General features: G+C 37.5%; 1 protein-coding gene across 4 annotated transcripts; it reads left to right on the top strand.

Moving 5' to 3' along the window:
• Positions 1-870: 870 nt before the first annotated feature.
• On the top strand, positions 871-22,382 carry RNF146 (ring finger protein 146). 4 transcript variants are annotated; one of them, XM_082634339.1, is made up of 4 exons: positions 871-955; positions 9,287-9,394; positions 17,402-17,477; positions 20,639-22,382. In XM_082634339.1, exon 4 carries the CDS (start codon positions 20,640-20,642, stop codon positions 21,717-21,719), a length of 1,080 nt encoding a protein of 359 aa, XP_082490465.1. In that variant the 5' UTR covers positions 871-955; positions 9,287-9,394; positions 17,402-17,477; position 20,639; the 3' UTR covers positions 21,720-22,382. The 4 variants fall into 4 exon arrangements, with proteins under 4 accessions (XP_082490465.1, XP_082490462.1, XP_082490464.1 ...); XM_082634336.1 differs by lacking the exon at positions 17,402-17,477 and having other exon boundaries at positions 9,292-9,394; XM_082634338.1 differs by lacking the exon at positions 17,402-17,477 and having other exon boundaries at positions 882-957.
• Positions 22,383-23,058: the final 676 nt, after the last annotated feature.

The raw sequence follows: 23,058 nt of genomic DNA, 5'->3' as shown, positions 1-23,058 counted from the left end.
AGGTAGACAGAATAAAAGAAAATGCACATATATATAAACACTGAAAATTTTCCAACCTTGAAAATTAACCATAAACAGTTAATGAGAGTTCAAAATGCAACAGCATTGCAAGTTAAGAAGATGTTGGTAAGGAATGTTGAAACATATATTCTTTTAAAAATAAAAAAGCATGCTCTTCCACCTTTTTCGTTTTACTACAAATTAAGAAAATACAATCAGTTCCAAAAAAAGATGATGTATATGCTAAAATGAAATGGAGGGTACTGCCAGGATTCTGATGTTTGAAACCAAACACGTGCAATAAAATAAAGCCATTTCTTTAGTTTTAGATTCTTATGCTGATGAATCTCTTCCTCCAGCTTCCTGGGCCCTAGTCTAAGAAAAATGAGCCCAAAGCAAAGTAAGACTTTTTTTTCCTATTAAATTGCTCAGTGGTTCAAAAGATGAATAAATTGGAACTTTTTTTTTTTTTTTGAAAGAGAACAAGTAGTTTTGCCAAGGACTCTTCACCCCCAAATCCAGCTAGGCGTCCAAAGGGCTTCTCCTGGATCTCGAAGCTGGGTTTCTGAGCAGCACCACCTGCTGGTCCTACACATGTCTTACTTCCTCGGCCCCAAATCTCTCTCTGGTGTACTTGCATTCTTTCAGAATTCTTCGGCACCTAATTACAAGTAAAGCAAAGTATAAAGCAGTTAGAAGCGGCGGAACTACAGCTCCCCAAACACAGGAGAAGGTAGGCAACCTGCGGCGTGCGTCAGGAACGGGGCGTGGGGAACTAGGGCGGAGCTGGGCTGGCGCTAGCTCACGGGTGCGCGGCGCTGCTTCCGCATCGCGCGGCCCCGCCCCCGCGACGCTACCGGCGGTCACGTGACGGCCGCGCGCGCGTCCCCGGCCGCTGCGGGTTCCGAGGCCGAAGAGAAAAGACTGCGAGGCGACCGCGGCTGTGGCCACAGAGGTGCGAGTAGGGGCGAAGCCCACTCGAGGGGCAGGGTGAAAGTTAGCCGCTCCGGGATTCTAACTCGGGGAGAGAAGTGATGGCCCGCGGTGTCACCTCCAACGGCGACGCGCTCTGGGTCGGCCCTGCGCTCCGGGCCTGAGAGGGGCGGCGGCGGCGGGGTCAGGGACCGATACGTAGGTGGACGCCCTTGGGCCGGCGGGACCGCGGCTGTTGCGCCGAGCCGGGGTGGGACAGCTCAGCCCTTTCCGTCGCTCCCAGCTTGGCTGCTGTCGCAGGCAAGAAGACGGTGACGGGCTCTGCGTTGGCTGGGGCCGCCGCAGCGCCTGCCCTGGGCGACAGCCCGGAGCTGGTCACGGTCCGGGTGCGAGAGGCGGAGCAGCGGCCATTACTGCGCAGCCTCTTCCGCCGGGGTCCTCGTCGCTGCCTTTGGTGGCAGACAGGTCCCTCTCCTCTCCCCTCATCGGTGGTGTCAGGCCTCTACACGGGGACTTTTGGCCTCAAGATTTAGGGGCGGCAATGGTTTGAGGGGTATCCTACTCGCAGTTTCCCGTGCGGAGGCCTCTACCCGGGCCTTGGGTCAGGGCGTAGAGTTCCTGCATTTTGTCTTTTTCCGGAGTGTCTTTGGCTTCTTTCTCTTCCCTCTTTCCCTCCTCCTCCTGTTCAGTTTCTGGGTATTGCCTAATATGACGAGCAGTCCCTCGCCTTGCTCTCGTTAAGCCCAGCTCTGTTATTAAAGCATCAGAATCATTAAGAGATCTCTCAATACCCGTTGAGCCTCCAAAAACCTTGGTGCATCTTAACAGCGGAGGCTGTTGCTTTGTTCTTCTGGTTGCTGGGTGCGGAATTCTCTCCCTACCCCCCATCCCGACTGAAAGAGTACGGGTCTTATATCGTTGCCGCTGTTTTATTTCCGTGGGCATCTAGAGAAAGGCTGAAAAATTGTTTTGAGTTTACACACACTTCTGGCAACTAGATCTTTTCCCCTTGATAGCGCTTTTAATATGTTCTTCTTTTCCCTAAGTGCCATTTTAGTGAGCACTTATTTCTCAAGTTTCTAAAGTACGTACATTTTGTTTGTTAAGTAATATTTTGTTTATTAAGTAATATTAAAACTGTGGAATTGAGAGAAGAAAGCCCAGAAATGATAGAAAAATGCATTGTCTTTGGATGATTGACATTTCAGGTACCCCTCCAATGTGTGTACTTTTAAAATAGAATTTGAAAGTATGACATTGGCGTTAAAAGCAGTATATACTTACGGAAACTGGAAGACTTAAAACTGTTTTTGTTTTTTTAGTAAGTGAATCTATATTTAGACTTTTAAAAGACGTGTCATATAGGACACAGGAGGAAAATGACCTGCACAAATAACAGGATTTATGATGTTGGCTTTGCTGTTTTTGTGACCAGCAAATACTGTTTGTGTTGAATGTCTGGGAGTGCTCTAAAAATCATGAAAATACGTCAAGTAATCCAATTTTAAAGAGCAAACCGGAAAAGTGAAAAACCACTTTAGAAATAGATTTTGGATGTGTTTGTTTTAGCTTGTACATCTTAAATTGGAGCATTTTGTTAAGCCGAATCTTTGATTTAGAATTTATGTTTCAAGTGGGCCAGTGTAAATTGTGGGCAAAATGAAAATAATGGTAAACATTTGTAGGATTTGGTTATTTACTCGTTGTTAAAAACTTGGTAGAATTATAATCATCAGGAAAACTGTTTTTCCAAATAGCTGATCATTAGACAAGCGGAAGAAAAAAAGAATTTTTTTTTTTTTTTCAGGAGACATGTGTCAACTGGTAAAGTATTTTGTTTTTGAGTTGTCACAAGGATAGGGCAGGTTTTTTTTTTTTTTTGAAAGGATCTAAAAATGATTTCTTGACTTAGTAGAAGAAAAAGATAGTATTAAATTTTTTCTTTTCACAATATTGATCTGCATAGAGAATATTTTCTCATGTATTAGCAATTTACTAGCATAAAACACCTGACACACTGTCAGTTGGGTATTTGAATGTTTTTTTCCCCCCAGTGTTAGTAACAGAAGGTGAACCTTTTCCATCCTCTTGCCTGGTTTTTGATTGTGCCTAAGGAACCTGATTTTGTCTGACCAGCTGGATTAGAAACTGTCTTTGTGGGTATGGAATCCATCTTATTTACATTCTGCTACAACCACTTGTGCTACTTATGGACTGTTGAGTGTTCATGGCTTATTACCCTTTGAGTTAGTTAAAACAAAACCCGTTGTTAAATCGTATTAATTAAAGTATTTAGAATTATGGACGTATAGAGTAGGGTGAAATAACTAAGACATGGGAGTTGTGACTTGACCAAGGTCACACAGATAATTAGCAGCAGAGCTTTTCTTATTTACAAAATGGTTGCAGGCTATGCAACTTCTGGTTTATGTGATTAAAAGAAAGTATTTGTTCACATTCACATTTAATGTTTTGTTAAAATAAAATGCAAAGCCCACCTTTTTGGGTGGAAAATATAAAGATTTAATTCTTGGGTATGAAGATTGTGAAGCCCGGAGATTGTCATACAGTAATGTTTTTTATGGGAAGTGTTAAACGCAGTGGTGGAAATAATTCTTTAACATAGAATACTGTAAAATATTGAACCCCATTTAGTTGAAATGAGTTTTGACCGAAGACTTCTGTCTCCCAGTATGACGTGTGCTTTCTGTAAGCTGAGTTTTAGCAGATGAGAAGGAAAGCTAAAAATGGAAACATTAGGGCATTTAGTTACATCTCTCAATTTGGGACTCTTTCTTAAGAAATATCAAGATGTATCTGCTAAATTACACCCGATCTCTCTCTCTCTCTGTTCCTTCTTTTACTGGTCCTTGCTTTTTTTTCTTTTTTCTTTTTTGACTTTGTATACCAAAAGTTGTAAGATTTGTAGTATTTTTCTTTTCTGGCACTGATATCTTTTATATAGAACATTTCCTGTTTTGTGTATTTTGAATAAAGAGTAAGGACTATTTTATTAAACATTAGCTGTTAGTATAATTGGAAAAATACAGGAAATCTTCAGATCTTTGTAATTTGATATTTTAACTGTTACATGCTTATCTTTTTCTTTGATGAGTTCTTTTAAAAAAGATAATCATTTATTTGAATCTGTAATCTAAAAAAACCCTTTTTTTTTGACTCCATGACTGACTTGAAAAGTAGACTTGTAATTAAGCCTATTTTCAAAGATAACAGTAGGTGCAAATAATAGGAGCCTGAATTTGTTGAGTGCTCACAAATTATAAATAATACAATATTCATTTTCAGTTATACTTAATTGGTTGAATGGGTAAATGATTTAAATTAACTGATACTCTCTAATCTCTTTTATATATTTTTAAATTCAGTCTGCCACTTTTTTTCTTTAGAATTGTTAAGGGGCAGAAATATCTCATTTAGTTTCATATGTTTTCTCTTTCTATGTTACCTTCTTAATGGTTCATTTCTGTATAAGTTTGCACCTTAAGAAGGAACCTTAACCCATTAGCTAATTGGTATTTGCATGTCAAAATGTTGTGGTAAATTTTACTGTAATAATTCATAAATTGTGTTGACTTTGGTCATAATTTACAAATCATTCATTGCAGAAGGAATTATGTATGTTTGCCAAGTTAATTCTGGCCTGTACTTAGAATTATACTATTCTTTTATCTTTGGTTGAAAGTAAAAGCGTCCCCCTCCCTCCATTAAAGAAAAAAATATTCGGTTTCAAGTGTAGAAGTTTTCTGAGGGCTACTTTACATGACTGTTCTGAATATTACTGATATATGCCATACCCTATGTTGTGCCCATTGGCATTGTAATTCTCAGAGGCTAGAGTTGATGGATCTATTTGGTAGAATTAGGACTAGCTAAACCAGTCAGTTTTGATCACAGCAAAATATGCAATTTTTTTTCATCTGTGCCAGCAAAGATGTGAGTAAAGTAACATGGAGTTCATTTTCTTTATTCAACAATTCTTGTAGTAAATTGCCAGTTTTGTGTTGGAAAAAACCTGTTGGTATGCAAGACATTCTAAACCTGCATTACCAGTCTGGTAGCCACTAGCCATATGGAGCTATTGAGCAAACTATGTGGCTAGTCTGAATTGAGTTGTGCTATAAGTAAAATACACACTAGATTTCAAAGAGTGTACACACACACACACGCACGAGTGTAAAATAGCACATTAATAATTTATATTAAATAACCTGTGGAAATGATAATGTTTAGAATATATTGGGTTAAATAAAATATATTCTTTAAATTAAATCTGCCTGTTTTCTTATTATTGTTAATGTGGCTAATAGAAAATGTGAACTTACATATGTGGCTTGCATCATCTTTCTATTAGATAATGCTATTCTAGACCTTTTCTTTGAGATACAGCACATTGAGGAAAATATTTTTTTAAAGATATACTTGAGCTTGAATCTCATCTCCCAGTATTGATAGTTTCGTGATTTGGGGTTAAATCCTTGTGGGCTTGGGTTTCCTCATTTATAAAATTTCTCACAGAGTCATTTTGAGGATTCAATGATGTAATGGGTCTACTAGTGCTTCCTGAACTTTAATATGCATATGAAATACCTGAGATCTGATTCTCTTGGTAGGGGGTGGGGCTTCAGATATTTTGTCTGTAAGGAACTCCCAGGTAATGCTGATGTTGCTAGTTGAGGACCACAGTTGTCATAGCTAGGCTCTAGATGACTACATAGGTTTTAGTTCATTTTCCTCCCCTCAACATAATCCATTTAGAGTCAGCTTTGAAATTTAGCCGTGGGATACAGGAATTGGAAAAGTCCCCGTAGCTTGCAAGATTTACTAAGATTGGTTTTATTCCTAGATTTTTATCTGCATTCTGTAGAATTCATTGCCAGTGAATAAAGCTGGATAAATGATGTACTTGTCAAAAGATATAAAGATGGCATGAATTTTATATTTGTAAATGTAGTAACTCCCTCTGTTAGATTTTAAGTTGTTTAAAGAAAGGGTTAGAGCTTAGATATCTTTATGTCTTTTGTGGTTGGGTGCCTATTCACAATTAGAATGCAAATGTTGTGTTATGTTAGTAAATAAATTTAGTTTTTCATTCATCCAAGAAATACCAGTTCAAGTTGTCAACAACTGATTGGCAGTTTACTGGCCGCTTAGAGATATAAACAGTCCTTGTCTTCAGGGGGCTCATGGTTTACTAGAAGAGTCAGAAGCGAACAGATGATTGCAGTGCATATGATAAATTCAGTAATAGAAGAATTACAAAATAGAGGGGAGGGAACAGTTTTTTGGAGGTAGTCAGAGAAAGGTAGTAGCATTCTTTTTAGCCTTAAAAGAGGGAGACTATACCAGGCAGGAGGAAATACAGAACTACAAAGGGAAGTTTGGAGAACTGAGTAATTAGGTGTAAGTAGAGTATTAATTTGTGAGAGAGAAATAAGACTAGAGAGTTATTTAGGTTTCAGGTCTTTAAGGCTTTTGAATATTGTCTTAAGGAGCTTTACCTTTGTTGTATAGGCTGGAGAGCCCGTATAGGGCTTCGCGTATGGAAGGCTTCATTTTTCTTTTTAAGTCTATCACACTCAGAGACTTGGTGAATAAATTTAAGGGGTGATACTGAAGCAAGATAATCAGGCTGAACAGTAGTCCAGGAGAGAGAGGATAAAAGTCTAAACTAAGGGACTAGCAATGGCAAGAGAATGGAGGATAGATTCCAAAGGTGTTAGGGATGAAAGTTGACAGAATTTGGTGTGATGTGTTGGGAGGGGAATGAGAAAAAGGATTTTGTTTTTCTCTGTCAGCACTCATTGGTTAAGGCATGGAAGCTGAGATGTCACATTGTATGATATATGCAGAGATGGGGGTGTGTAGAGTATGTGTAGATGAGAGAGATATGAGAGAACCAAGCATTCTCTTAAGAAGTTAAAATGGTTGGGCTCCAGATTGGGCAGGAAAGGAAATGAGATCAGGTATTGGAGAAAGGAAAGTAGGTGGTCAAGAGACTGGAGGGCCCCTTGAAATTAAAGGGTGGGTGTGGGAATGAATAAGTGAGCCGAAAGGACCGGAGCTTGTGATCTGAGAGTGAGATTAAGATTCTAGAGAGGCAGTAATTTTAGGAGGCATCTAGGTCCAAATGTGGCCGTCATTTTTTTGGGGGGGGAGGGGGGTGATGAAGTTCATTGAATTTAGGATTTTAGGAATTGAAAAACAAGGACAGTGTTTCTCAAATTGTATTCGATGGACTACCTGCATCAGCATCACTTGAGGTGAGATTCCTGGGCTGAAACCCATCTCTACTGGCCTACAGTATCTCGGGTTAGAGCCCGAGAATGTGTATTTCTAACAAGCCACCTCTGTGGGGCAAGTTCAGGAACCTCTGAGTTAGGTGTTGAATGGCTTATTCTCAAGGATATTTAAATAGGTTCATAGTGAGATGTCAGGAGATAAGATGAATAGGATGACCAGTAATGAGTAGATTAAGTCAGTACCTTATAAGGGTTAAGAGAGAATAGCTATAGGGGATTATAGCCAATGGTTGGAGACTTCGAAGAATAAGTGGGGGGGTTTTGTTTGTTTTTAAGAGTAATGATGTTAGAATAGTAGAGTGTTTCTTACTGTCCTGTGTGTGAAACTGGACAGTTTCTATTTTGAGTAGGCTACAGGAGGGAAGTGAATGATGGAGTATTCTTTGGTGCCATTGAAGTTGTAGGCTCTTGGAGGGTAAAGTGAAAGCGCTGTGGGGGAAAGTCAGGACAGTGGAGTCCTTCTCATGTAAAGACTAAGTTCTAAAGTCAGAGTAAAACAAAAAGTCAAGTTGTTTAGAAACCCTCTCTAGTCAGTTACTTTTGAAAGTTCTCCAGTTTTGAAACAGATTGCATACTGTTTGGCCTGTTAAACATTTGGTGAGATAGGCTGGCTTGTACTTAAAGGCCATATATCGTCTTAAAAATCTTTAAATACTAAAATTACAAATTTTTTAGGGAGATGGATTCCCACACTGAGTGGCACATGGAACTGAAAGAGTATTTGTCTCTCCTGTCTTGTGGTTACTGTGAAGCCCCTCATCTCTTTAGTCATCATGTATGCCTGATTCTGATTTCTGTGTGGTAAAATGAGCCTCCTACAGTGGGCATGATGAAGTGGAAGGAGGAAATACTAAATGAGAAGAAAGAGGATTAATGGCTGAGATGATGCTTTAGTTGGTGACTCTGGACCTCCTGGACAACAGGCATCTTGAGAGAAGGTTGGCTTAAACTTGGACATACGTATAAATACCAGGAGGTCCTAGTTAATGTGATGATGACCTTGCCTTCCCATACATTACCTTCTTGTAGGAAGGCAGTGGCTATGGAATACATTCCATGTGGACTACTTTGTCCATAAAGAACTTGTTTCACTTAAATTTTTTTTCTTGTGGTAAAATATATCAGTTGGCCATAGATGGGTTTATTTCTGGACTCTCTCTTCTGTTGGTATCTTTGTCTATCCTTATGCCAGTACCACCCTGTCTTGATTACTACAGATGTGTAGTAAGTTTTGAAATCGAGAAGCTTGAACTCACCAACTTTGTTCTTTTTCAAGATTATTTTGGCTATTTGGGGCCCCTCACAATTCCATATGAATCTGAGGATTTGTTTCTTCATTTCTGAAAAAAAGACTCTTGGAATTTTGATAAGAATTATGTTTAATCTGTAGATCACTTTGGATAGTTCTGTCATCTTCATAGTCTTCCAATCCGTGAACACCAGTTGCCTTTCCATTATTTAACTCTTCTTTAATTTCTTTCAGCAGTGCTTTGTAGTTTTCAGTGTACAGGTCTTTCACCTCCTTGGTTAAGTTGATTTCTAGGTATTTCATTCTTTTAGATGCTATTATAAATGGAATTGCTTTCTTGATTTCCTGTTTGAATTGTTGACTGCTAGGTACAGAAACAGAACTGACTTTTTTGTGCATTGAACTTATAACAAACTGCAACTTTTCTGAATTTGTTTATTAGCTTTAATAGCTTTCTTGGGGATTCTCCAGAATTTTCTATATAGAGAATAGAGAAAAATTTTACTGTCTCTGCAAATAGTTAATGGTTTTACTTCTTCCTTACCAATCTGTATGCTTTTCATATCTTTTTCTGGTCTAATTGCTCTGGCTAGAACTTCCAGTAAAGTGTTGAATAGCAGTGGTGAAAGCAGGCATCCTTGTCTTGAAATTTTTCCACTTTTGAGATAAAATTTGCCAGTGAATTTTGTTAAATGAAGAATCATACATAATTGACTGAAATTAATTTTTAATGTTGTTGATCTTAGTCTGTAGAGAAGTTGATGTTGAAATTTTTCTTTTGCAGCACAGGATGATCCAGCAATGGAGGAGAAAATATTGCAAACTGGCTGATTGCTCGTGAAGATGATGTTTTATTTTTGTGACAGACATCTGTGGGATCTGTAATAGAAATGTAAGTATGACATTATGTTTGTTCCAAAGCTGCAGTAAATTAACTGGACTGGTATAAAATGTAATAAATCAAGTATCTGTCATAGTTAGTTTTAATTATACAAAATGAGCATTTTATATAGACTTTTAGATCTTTGAGTTGAAAATTTTATTCACATTAAATTATTATTAATGTAGATTTCTTTAAAAAAATCTCTTCATAGGGAAAAATCTCTATTAAAAAGTGGAACTGAAGACAGAGAAATTTGCTCATAGAAGGCTAAAAAAAAAAAACCTGGAAAGATAGATCTCCAGGTCTTCTAGGTTCTACTTTTTCTTTACATAGTAATTTACTTAAATAACCAACCTAAGGAGATAATATCAGCCTTTATAAATAAGAAAGACTTATGGGTTATAAAACACTAGTTATTAAAAACATGTTTCACTAAATTAAATAGGTTTTTTTAATTAATTGGTTTTTTTAACAAGTTAGTACATGCATTTTAATTCCTATTGGAGTCACTGTAGTCCCCAGTTTTACTAGTTCTGTTTTCCTGTCAGTTTCTCTTTCTGAAGCATGCTTTAAAATGTTACTACTACCTTGATCTTGCCCATATTGAACTTCATTCTGTTATTGATGAAACTTTTTCACACAATGAACATCATATTTCTGTCTTCCAAGTTGATGTGAAAAAATATCCAACTTGAGTCACTCATGAAAAATGCAGTGAACACTTTACTTTTACAGTTTGGTGATAACAGTGTTTAATATACTTGACCAGAGAGTGACCCTTATAGATACTATTTCACATGTTCTCCCAGTTTGACATATAACTATTGTTATCTACTTTTCCAATATGGTGCTTTGATTATATATTCCCATTAAAAGTATGACCATGTCATTCTTAGTCGGTGTTGAGAATTTGATAAAAGACAATTGAAACCAGTAAGCATTTTTCTTTAAAATTGGGACAAATATATTTTTTATTTAACCCTGTTCATGTATTATCTATCTATATACATATGTATATTTTTTAATCCTGTAGGTCAGATAGTCTGACCATCAGACTATCATGGCCATCAAGGAACTAGACTGTGGTGTAGTCAGTAAGACACATATGTAATTAATAATTATATAGTGGAAGAAATACTATATTGAGGCAACAATAAAATGCTTTCAGAACTGAGAGGATTTATTCCATCTGAAGGGTTCAGAGTGAACAGGGAGCTTTTGGTTTGGTCTTAAAGAATGAATAGAATTTTAACAGTCTGAGAAAACTAGGAATTATTTTTTAAGCCAAGGGAATGGGGAAGGGCACAGCTGTCTAAATATCAAGGTATCTTAGGGGAGTCGGGGAGCAGTCCTATGTGTGAAGGTGGAGAGGGAAATAGAGACTTCACAGGGAATGAGTGTTTATTTAGTGCTTACTTATTGCCAGGTGCTTACTGGGTATTTTACTTGGATTATTGAATTCAGTCACAAGATAGTAGTAGCCTTATTTACTGATGAAGAAACAGAGATGAAGTCATTTTCCCTGGGTCAGTGTTTACCAAATATCTCTGAGAATAATCTACTAGAACACTTGTTGAAAACTGAGTTTTAGACTCTAACCCAGATGTGTCCAGATTTCCAGGAGAGAGCACACCAGCTAATTCTTATCTTTAGAGAAGTTTGGGAAACACTGTTCTAGGTCAACAGTAAGAATAAATGATAGACTTTAACTAAGTCTGTTTTACTCTGAAGGCTATGTCAGTGTAATTGAAAGCTAGTGCTTAGGAATTTCTATGAGATTATGTAGGCAATAGAAAACTATTGAAGACTGAGTGGAGGGGAGACTAATTAGACATAATTGAACGGAGGAAAGATGAAGAAGAAGGGACTGAGGTCAGGAAGGCCACTTGGGAGGTCAGTATTTTGTACAAGAGTGTGTCCAAGAGGCCAGAATTAAGGTCACAGCTTTAAAGGGAACACATTCTAAAGAAGTTTCTGTTGCAGAAAAGCAAAGTGGCCAAGGAATAGGGGAGCACTGAGGATGACTCCCAAGTTTTATCCAAGATAGAGACCAAAGGAAGAGGGTGTAGGTTTAGGGGAACAGATAATTTTGGTTTTATTAATGTTTGATTTCAGGTGACTGGAGAATATTGAGGTAGACTTTTTGAATACAGAATTGGAAATACAGATTTTAGGTATCCAGAACAGTTCTGGATATTAGATTTGGGGACTCATGGGGGTTTATATATATATACTATATATCTACTGAGTATTCCAAACTAATACATACATATAAGTTTGGAATATTCAGTAGATTGTCTAGGCGTAGAATGTAGTATGAAAATTTGGTCACCCACAGAGCACCTGTGAGGAATACTGGTATTTAAGGGAAGCTAAAGAAGGTAGAAAAAAAATGATACAGAAAGGAGAATTAGGAGAGAGTACCATCATGGAAATGAATAATATAAATTTTTAGAAAGAGAGTCGATGGTTAATAATATCATTTAGTGCAATGTGATGGAATAGATCAGACTGAAAGAGGTCATTAGACTTAGCATGTTAGTTGATTTTGAAATTTAGGGATGGAGAATATTAATCGAAATCTTGGAGGAATTGGGATGGTTTAGCTTTGAAAACTAGCAGTACCCCATCTTGGGCCAAGAGGAATGATGATGAGGTAGAGTGAAGATAAAAATAAATTTTGAGGAGTCATTCATACCTAATTTCTTAATAAGGGAGTCCAGAATATCTCTTTACTAAGAGGTTGGAGAAGTTTTGTAATAGTCTTTGTGGGAATAGGGAAAGAAAGATGTCTTAGCTGAGTAAAAAGTAATTGATAGCAGGCTTGATGGATTCTGGGAATCAAAATAGCTAATCATTGTACGGTGCTCACAATTTTTGCACCATATATTTCACTACAAATATAGAAATTTTCATAAGTTGAAGAGTAACTTTTGTAAGTTCTCTCCTTGCTTGACCCTTCTTTTTTTGCAAATGTCTCCCCTTGTGGCTTTTGAGGTGGCAGTCTTACTTTATTCCCCATTCCTCTCTGACCATTCCTCCCATCCTTTGCCTCACTTATAAATGTTGGAGTAATCCAAGGTTCTATCGTTGGCCCTTTTGTGTGCTCTCTCTACAGGTTTAATTTGGGCATTTGTACATTTTCATGTCCCAAGAACCATGTATGTGTTGGTGACTCATGAGACTTCTTTCTGCTTAGATTTCTTCAGAGCACCTATCTAGTAAACTCAACTGTCATCTACCTGTCTTCATCTGAAGACTTTATACATATCTCAAAGTCATTGTGTCAACTTGCCTCAAGTTCTGAATCTTGATGAATGATGCCATCATCCATCAGTAACTAAATGCTTTCATTTCTGTTTCCTTGGTATTTCTTATATTCTATTGTTGGAACCTTACATCTGCCCCCCCCCAATTATCTTATACCTGGATTACTATAAATTTTAGTTTCCTTTTAGCCCCATGACATCAAGTCTTCCTCCAGACTCCTGTCCAAATGGTCCTGATAAACTACTAAACTGACTGTCACTTCCTAACATAAAACCTTTCAGTGAATTCCTGTTGCCTCCTTAGGGGTTCATATATGGACCAGCTTCATAGAGATCCTTGAACTCCTTGACGTTATATGTAAGATTTCCTTAATAAGACTGTGACCTAAAAATGTTTAAGAACCATTTGTATTTAAAATAAGTGTTTAAACTTACTAAGCTTAATGTACAAGGTCTTTGCAATACTTCTTGCATAGTACATTTCATCCATTCAAAATGTATCTATCCCCTCCCTGCTAGTTACTGGGGAGTACAAAGGAAGAAATGGTATCTGTTACACTTATCAGAAACCATTAGGTAATGTAGTGTTCTTTAACTCTGATGGCAGGTTTTATTATCCATTTCTCTGCTAGCGCCATGGGCATGGTAGATGCTCAGACACTTTCTCTGTTCAAAACTGAAAAGGAGGGCTTCCCTGGTGGTGCCAGTGGTTGGGAGTCCGCCTCCCGATGCAGGGGACACGGGTTCGTGCCCCGGTCCAGGAAGATCCCACATGCCATGGGGCGGCTGGGCCCATGAGCCATGGCTGCTGAGCCCGCGCGTCCGGAGCCTGTGCTCCACAACGGGAGAGGCCACAGCAGTGAGAGAGGCCTGCATACCACACACACACACAAAAAAAAGACTGAAAAGGTGTAAGGAGAAATACATGACAGCTCTTGCAGCAGGTGATAAAAATGTCATTCCTTTATCTGTCTGTGTAATTTCTTAGTAACTTCCTGAAGTCTTTTCTAAAATTATTGATGGCGGTTCTTATATTTGGATAGTCATGATTATTTTAGAGGCATTCTGTAACAGTTAAGGGTAAAGACTATGAAGTCAGATCACCTGGATTATGAAACCTAGATTTGAGGCTGGCTCCATCACTTAATGAACTGTGGCTTTGGGTATTTCTTCACCTGAACTATCTGTACCTCAGTTTCCTCATCTGTAAAATAAGGAGAACAGTGGACCCATTTCGTAGGGTGATAAGAGGATTAGATATAAAGTGCTTTGCAAAGTATCTGCCACATATTATGCAATCAGTAAATGTTAGTTGTTATATTTTAATGTAATAAGATATGCATCAGCAGCCATCCAACAGAAATCAAACACCCACCAATTACAACACTGTACAATAGGAAAAGTTAAGAATTTTGTCTTAAGGACTTAGGAATGGTCATTGTTAAAATTAAAATTTTAATGTTATATTTTTAACTTGTACTAAACCTCAAACTCTTTATATTCCAGCAGAACTAAAGATTTGAGGAATTTTTTTCTTTTAAAAAATAGTCAAAGTTTTGGGAAGGAAGATGACATTCTTTTTTGGTCTGCACAAGAGATGTTGCAGTACCTTATTCTTTATTCCCTTTTTTATGTTTTTAATTGGATTCTGAGCCCAGACTTAAAAATCTGACTTTTAATACTTGTAGTTTTTTTTTTTTTTTTTTTTTTTTTGCTGTACGCGGGCCTCTCACTGCTGTGGCCTCTCCCGTTGCGGAGCACAGGCTCCGGACACACAGGCTCCGCGGCCATGGCTCGCGGGCCCAGCCGCTCCGCGGCATGTGGGATCTTCCGGGATCGGGGCACGAACCCGTGTCCCCTGCATCGGCAGGCGGACTCTCAACCACTGCGCCACCAGGGAAGCCCAATACTTGTAGTTTTTATTGCTGGCAGAAATTTCTTCAATACTATGTAAGCTAAAAGGTCTTTTTAATTTATAGTAATTTTACCTTTCTTTTGACTAATGAAATGTCTTTAAGAAGATAAAACAAAATCTGAATACTTGGAGATTTCCACTAAATCTGCCCATATCTCTCTATATTTGGTCTTGTTGAAGAGAGAAGCCTTACTAGCATTAATAGATGTTTGTCTTCCAGAAATATTTTACATAGTTTAGAAGAAGAATGGGATTTATGCTTAAAAGTCATAATATCGGGCCTCCCTGGTGGCGCAGTGGTTGAGAGTCCGCCTGCCGATGCAGGGGATGCGGGTTCGTGCCCCGGTCTGGGAGGATCCCATATGCCGCGGAGCGGCTGGGCCCGTGAGCCATGGCCGCTGGGCCTGCGCATCCGGAGCCTGTGCTCCGCAACGGGAGAGGCCACAACAGTGAGAGGCCCGCAAAAAGGAAAAAAAAAAAAAAAAAAAAAAAGTCATAATATCACATTAAGAGTTCAGTTAGTAAAAAAGTCTTGGAAAATGAGTGAAACATTTACTGTGTTCTTCAGCAGAGTTGGACTAACGTCATTCCAAATTTCTACATATTATTCTTAATTTAGTAACCAGGAAATAAATTCCCTTTTTCAAAATGATCTCTGAAGTTTCCTGAGACATTTATTAGTTAGGGAATACCTCTCTTTGATTAGCATTCTCTTTATCAAATCCTTGCTCTACAAAAAGGAAAGGAAAAAAAACATTTCTTACATATCAGTATGATCCTCTGAACATACTCAGTCTCCAACCTATTTGAAGATCATTGAAACTATGCAAAGAAAAAAATCTGTTTTGTAGACTAGATTAAAATGGTAATGAAAATTACCTTGAAGTGTGTCTATAGATAGATAGGCTAGTGGTTTGGGTTGCTTTGTCTCTATCTTGTTAAATATCTTAATGGTATCTTGTCCACTGTATGTGCCTCATCCAGAGTTACGTAAAAAGTATAAGTTCTCTCCGTGTCTTAGTTGGTGATAGACTAGGAGTGTACTTGGTGGGCTAAACAGAATCAGAATTTGATGTTTGCTATGGCAAATTGATAGTTGAAAGTGCTTTAGGTGAATGAAACTTTAACTATCTTGTTTCTCTCTGTTTTCTGATGAAGTTTATTCAATTTTACTTCATTCTAATGAGGGAACCAAAATACCTGCCCCAAAAGAATTGTTTTGCCTTTCTAAATAAGCATGTTGCTTTCACAGTTCATGTCTTCCCCTGGGATGGCTGTAATTGCTTTTTTTAGTTTGTTAATTATATGTTTATGTTTATTTGTGCATGCAGGAGTAAGAGTCATATAAAATATTGATCATATTAAACAGGATGGAGAGTGATGTTTCTAGGTTGAAAACTTTCTTTTTTGTAGATAACTGCATCTAATGGAAGATCGACTTTTGGGGTTAATTTTACTTAAATACAACAGGGTTTGGGATTATGTATCTTTTAAAAGTATGGCGTTCATCCAAGTTGCACTGTTGGATATTTTATTTACATTTTACTAGACATTTTCTTTTTAAACTTTTAAATTTATTGGCCTGTCCTTTGCCCAGAAGGTACCTAGATAGTTTAGGATATGGACTTATTGTATATGAGGTGTTGCTATTGTTTTTTCAAAGTACTGATGAGCATTAGCCCATTTCAACATTTTGTCTTCCAAATAGAATCAAACATCTCTCTTACTCAGTTAAATTATTACTTGTGGATGGAGGGCTTCCTTATTTTCTTTTTCTTTCTTGGGTTTCAAATAAATTTGGAGATTTAAAAAAAGATTTTCAAGAATTTCATTGACAACTGATTTCTTTAACTTAAATTGAAAGGGATGAAAGAATATATGTACTAATTGTTCACCCTTTCTACAGCTGATTTTAGTTCTTTTTGTTATGAAAATGTTTAAAGTTATCCTGAGATTTAAATGTAGCGATAGAACCTGATGAATTAAAACTAGGTAGCCAGTGCCTTACAACTGTTTTCAGAGTTCCTTTCCTGAGCATAGCCTATATATAGCTTTTGCCAACAAACAGAAAAGTGAGAAGCTAAATTCAGTTAGCAAGTATTTATTATGTACTATGTGATGAGCATGTATTAGATATCTTAGAAAAGGGAATTTTGAGTCAAAACATGAATTTTTCCTGTTTTACTGATGAGAAAACTGAAGTCCCAGAAGCATGGTGTGTGAGATATTTTTCCTTTTAAATCTCTTAAAGATACATTGGGCACTGAGTATAGTATTTGGCCAAATTGAAAGTAGTGTACATAAACTGTTACCACAGTGTAAGATTACCTGGGACAGACAAAAGTATTCTGACTCTTTTGCTAAATGACAAATGAAATATGTGGTATTCTGTCTCTTGCCATTTTGGAAAGTACTTAGATTTTGTATTCAAGAAATACATATGAGTTTTTGAGAGCCTAACAAAATATTCTGTGTACAGCCAGTTCATTTTAGGGGAAATAGGTGGGGGATATTAATTGACCGGTTGAGAAGCATGTGCTTTCACTTTATAACTCAGATTGTTAAATTACGAAATCTTTGAAGGGACAAGTGTATCTCAAAATACTCTGAAGCTCCTGTAGTGCCTAACACATATTAAGAGATCATATTTGGTTGACTTAGAATTTACCATAGGTTAGGAAAAAGTTGTATTTTACTAGGTTCTGTAACTTAGGTTTTGGTAAAGGAGTTGATTGGAAATGAAATTAAAGGTTGAAAAAAAAGGATGGGAAATAAAGCATTTCATGGAGATCAGTTCTTTCCCTTGAGACTGTGTGTTGCTTCCTTTTCTAGATAAGTGCAGTCTTTTCAAAAACTTACTATCATTTTGAACCTTGCCTGTTGAGGAACCAAGGACACAGAAAAAGCAGTAAGAGAATGTATTTTTGTTTGATTAGATGTACTGTGATGAAAGCCTAAGAGATAAGTGTAAACATTTTTACTGACTATACCTTTTGTAACCATCGAACCCATTTTTGAGAGCTTGATCTTGGGAAAAAAGCAAATATCCTTATAGTGATTAAATTCTAAATATTCCGTATTTAAAATGATAGAACCAACTAGTAGAGAGAGATTGCCACTCACTTTAAGCAGCAGTTAATTAAAGGTTGCTAGTCTCTGTGAGGTCTTCACCTCCATTTCTCAGTCTTTCACTTATCACTCGTATACTCCCCCTTATCATTTTCTCCCCCTTTAAAATATCTGTGGTTTCCTATTACTATGGGATTAAACCAAATCAGATGTTTCTTTAGCAGGGCACAATAAGGTTTTCAGGTTGGACATCTGGTTACCCTTTCAGCTTAATTTCCTGCTGCTCCATTGCTTATGACTCAGTGCTTTTGCACGTCTCTGCCTTGAATCTCCTCCACTCCCCAGCCTCCTGCACCCCAAATTTTCTAACCTCTGTCTATCCTCTCATCTCTCTTATCATTGTTACTTTTAATAAGTATCCTAACACATTTCAGTTATTGCAGGAATCAGGTCACATTGTGAATATCTGCTTGTTTGCATGTACGTTTCCTTATTTAACAGAGAAGGTATGTGTCTTATTCATCTTTAGATCCATCAATACTCAGAATTGTATACGGACGATAGTAGTAGTTTAATAAATGTTTATCTGAATCAGTAAGATGGAAGTTCCAAATTTTTATGCCAGTGTTTAAGCTTTATACATCCAGTTTGACAAATCTTTTTGATTTTTTAATTTAATTTTTAAAATTTTTATTGGAGCTTAGTTGATTTACAGTGTTGTGTTAGTTTCAGGTGCATAACAAAGTGAATCAGTTATACATACACATATATCCACTATTTTTTTTTTAATTTTTTTCTTATAGAGGCCATTATAGAGCATTGAGTGGAGTTCCCTGTGCTATACAGCAGATTCCTATTAGTTACCTATTTTATATATAGTAGTGTGTATATGTTAGTCCCAGTCTCCCAGTTTATCCCTCAAACTTATGGTACCTTATCCCCTGGTAACCATAAGTTTGTTTTCTACATCTGTGACTCTACTTCTGTTTTGTAAATAAGTTCATTTGTACCCCTTTTTTTTTTGGATTCCACATATAAGTGATATCATATGATATTTGTTTTTCTCTGTCTGACTTCACTCAGTATGACAATCTCTAGGTCCATCCATTTTGCCACAAATGACATTATTTTGTTCTTTTTTATGGCTAATATTCCATTGTATATATGTACCATATCTTCTATCCATTCCTCTGTTGATGGACACTTAGGTTGCTTCCATGTCCTGGCTATTGTAAATAGTGCTGCAGTGAACATCAGGGTGCATGTATCTTTTTGAATTATGGTTTTCTCTAGGTATATGCCCAGTAGTGGGATTGCTGGGTCGTGTGGTAGTTCTATTTTTAGTTTTTTAAGGAACCTCCATACTGTTCTCCATAGTGGCTGCACCAATTTACATTCCCGCCAACAGTGTAGGAGGGTTCCCTTTTCTCCACACCCTCTCCAGCATTTATTGTTTGTAGATAGTTTGACAAATCTTTGGGGTTTTTTCCTCTCTCCTTTCTCTTCAGGGCAACTTCGGTATTCATGTCATTTTCTCCCGTGGTTATATGATTGTAACATTTGTTGAGCCCTTTTTTTTTTTTTTTTTTTTTTTTTGCTGGGGTGGTTTCCCACTTAAGTTTTATGAATTCATGGAGGCTTTCTCAAGAGAGATATAAGATGGGTAGTAGTTTGTCCATGGTGGGGGGCATGAGAGGCAAGAAGTGAAGAAATATTCCATATAGAGAAAAGCTATTATTGGAGGGAGTAGCCACTGTGGCTGGAAGCCTGATCAAGGGGAAGTTTGATGTGAGATGAGGCTAGCGTGGGAGCTGGCATCCCGACCATGCAGGGCATATAGATCCTGGTCTTTACCCTAAAATCAACCTTTTAAAAAGGGGTAGGGCTGGACCCATTAAAAGGCATATGCAGTAATTTAATAAATAGTGTTTGCTTGGTGACTAGGGAAGGTTAGAGGTGGATAGTAGATGGATTTAGGGGATATTTAGGAGATAAAATATAAAACTTGCTGATTTTTTTGGTTGGGGAGGGGTTAGGAGAAAGACAGCTTCAATGATGGATTTCTGGCTTGAAAAGCAGATGAATAGAGGTGTCTCCAGAGGGGCATTTAGGGAGTGAGTAAATAAGGAGGAAGCAGATCATAAATTCAGTTTTTGTGCCTTGAAGACATCCAAGAAGAGATCTAAAATAGGCAATTAAAAGTATAGGTACAGGGCTGAAAGGAGAGACCTGGGCTGGTGATTGTCAACTTATGAGTCGGTAGCAGTTGAAGGCATGAATATAGATGAGATCGTCTTGAAAGAGTATAGCAAGAAGAGCATATATATGGTTTAGAAAGAGGCAGCAACAACAGAAAAGGCCATAAGAAGAGAGCGTTTCACAGAGGGGGAATGAAATGACTGGTTTAACCAGTGTTTTTAGATTATACAGCAGAGAAGGGGAATTTCTAGAATTTAAACTCTGGTATTGATTTCATATGGTCTTCTTGTCAAGTACCAAAAGTACATTAATACATGGCAATATTTGCAAAACTGCACCTAGTAGTATCCTAAAAGGCTACAAAATTTGTTACTTTCTGCAACTGTAACCTGAATTACTTTTAGCGATTTTCTGTTTCTCTACTTTCCAGACTGATTGTAAAAGTCTAGATGGGTTGTATTGATATATTTTAAAATCTTTGCATTTAGTTCTATCTTGTAAGTTCTGTGAGTGAATAGAAATGGTGTATTTATTTGAAATATGTACTTTGGTTGTATGTTTTTATTCTTGGCTTAACATTTGTGTGCCTCATTGCCCCCCGCAAGTAAAAATTAATACAAATCAAAAAGATTTTTCTGTACAAGTTAGAGTTTTTTCTCTACTTTCATTTTTGTATCCCCATTGTCTAGGATGTGGCTTGCATGTAACAGGTACTTAATGTTTTCTGAATTGTTGAATTAAGGTATTGGAAGAGTTAAAATAAGATTTTAATACTATATGTATTTTCTCTCATTTTCTCAGGATGGCTGGCTGTGGTGAAATTGATCACTCAATAAATATGCTTCCTACGAACAGGAAAGCAAATGAGTCCTGTTCTAATACTGCACCTTCTCTAACTGTCCCTGAATGTGCCATTTGTCTGCAAACATGTGTTCACCCAGTCAGTCTGCCTTGCAAGCATGTTTTCTGCTATCTATGTGTGAAGGGAGCGTCATGGCTTGGAAAGCGATGTGCCCTCTGTCGACAAGAAATTCCCGAGGATTTCCTTGATAAGCCAACCTTATTGTCACCAGAAGAACTCAAGGCAGCAAGTAGAGGAAATGGTGAATATGCATGGTATTATGAAGGAAGAAACGGGTGGTGGCAGTATGATGAGCGCACTAGCAGAGAGCTGGAAGATGCTTTTTCCAAAGGTAAAAAGAGCACCGAAATGTTAATTGCCGGGTTTCTGTATGTTGCCGATCTTGAAAATATGGTTCAATATAGGAGAAATGAACATGGACGTCGCAGGAAGATTAAGCGGGATATAATAGATATACCAAAGAAGGGAGTAGCCGGACTTAGGCTGGACTGTGATGCTAATACCGTAAACCTAGCAAGAGAGAGCTCTGCTGATGGAGCGGACAGTGTATCAGCACAGAGTGGAGCTTCTGTTCAGCCTCTAGTGTCTTCTTCTGTAAGGCCCCTGACGTCAGTAGATGGTCAGTTAACAAGCCCTGCAACACCATCCCCTGATGCAAGCACTTCTCTGGAAGACTCTTTTGCACATTTACAACTCGGTGGAGACAGCATAGCTGAAAGGAGTCATAGGGGGGAAGGAGAAGAAGATCATGAGTCACCATCTTCAGGCAGGGTACCAGCACCAGACACTTCCATTGAAGAGACCGAATCAGATGCCAGTAGTGATAGTGAGGATGGATCTGCGCTTGTTGCGCAACACTCCTTGACCCAACAGAGACTTTTGGTTCCTAATCCCAACCAGACAGTATCTGATCGATCTGATCTATCAGGAGCTGATCGATCTGTGGCAGGGGGTGGAACAGTGGGTGTCAGTGTCAGATCCAGAAGGCCTGATGGACAGTGCACAGTAACTGAAGTTTAAGAAAGTTTTCAGATCCGTGCTCAAGGTAAAAATGGTTATCTGTAAATTTTTGCCCACATAACATTATACTCATCCCTAGTAGTGCATTTTGGGAGTTGGGGTGGGAAGGGGTATGGTAAGGATAGACCTGTAATTAAAATGCCTAACATGTCTCTGTTGAGAAATTTATTTAATATAAGGAACTTGGGTGTTAATAGTTGAGAGCTGTTTAGTAATAACCCAGTTTTCTTGAGGTCTGTTTATAGTTTTTTTAAATATCTTCAGTTCTTTTGGCCAGCGTGTATTATCTGTGCATTAACGATCCTCATCTGACTCTTGCATTGTCATATTTTTCTGCATGGAATGACATAAAACCATTACTAAAATTTGGCACCTATGAGATGTCTGGGATCAGTATGAACAAGCAGCTTAATTAATGTGAGCATAGATGTGAATTTGGGGTTTTAAAATAGATGAATAACAACTATTTAATAGTAAAGTTACTGAAATGGAAATGTAAAGGAAACAGCTTATAACTTATGTTTCAGAATCTTGTCTGTAACACACTTCATGGCGTTCCCATAGGCTTTGCTGTCTAGTCCTTGTAGTTTGAGGTGTGTCTTGATCCACATTTTTCTTTTTGATTACAGACTTTATAATTTAATAAATACTAGAGTTTATCAAAAATAATCTGTCTCTTGTTTGAGTCTGGAAGGGGATGGAAACATTTGACATCTGTAGCCAAAAGGTAACTAAAAAGGGGGTGATTTGAATTGGTGGTATATTCAGCTTACATAATCACCTGCTCAGAAAAGTTTGATTTCTTCATAGAGGATATTTAAACAGAGTCTACAGGGAATGTTCATGGAATAAATATGTATGGAAATAAACCTAAAGCCTGTGAGACTTAAAGGCCTTAAATAACTGATAGTAGAGACAGTGTATATATATTAGATTTTCTTTGCCAGTATTCATTAATGGCTAACCCTAATCTGAATTAAATGGCAGGCTTATTTTTAAACAGCATTAGTAGACACAAAGTGATTCAACACAAAATGTTGTACAATCTATATAGCAAGGTAGGAAGCATTGGGTTAACCTGGTAATCCAGAATTTGATTCTGAAGAAAAGTAACGTGAGTTTCTCTTCTGTATTTTCCTAAGTAAAACAGTAGGATCACGAAGCATACGCAAGTTGTCTTTAATATGATTTTTCAAAGGTGAGTTGAATGTTACAATAGCAAATATAAATTGTCACTACTTTTTAAATTTATTTTTTTACATATTTATTGGAGTATATATATAATTGCTTTCAATGTTGTTAGTTTCTGCTGTACAACAAAGTGAATCAGCTATATGTA

The sequence above is a fragment of the Mesoplodon mirus genome (assembly GCF_964341445.2).
Source record: "Mesoplodon mirus genome assembly, chromosome: 10".
Lineage (NCBI taxonomy): Eukaryota > Metazoa > Chordata > Mammalia > Artiodactyla > Ziphiidae > Mesoplodon > Mesoplodon mirus.
This window is presented reverse-complemented; position numbering and strand designations above follow the sequence as displayed.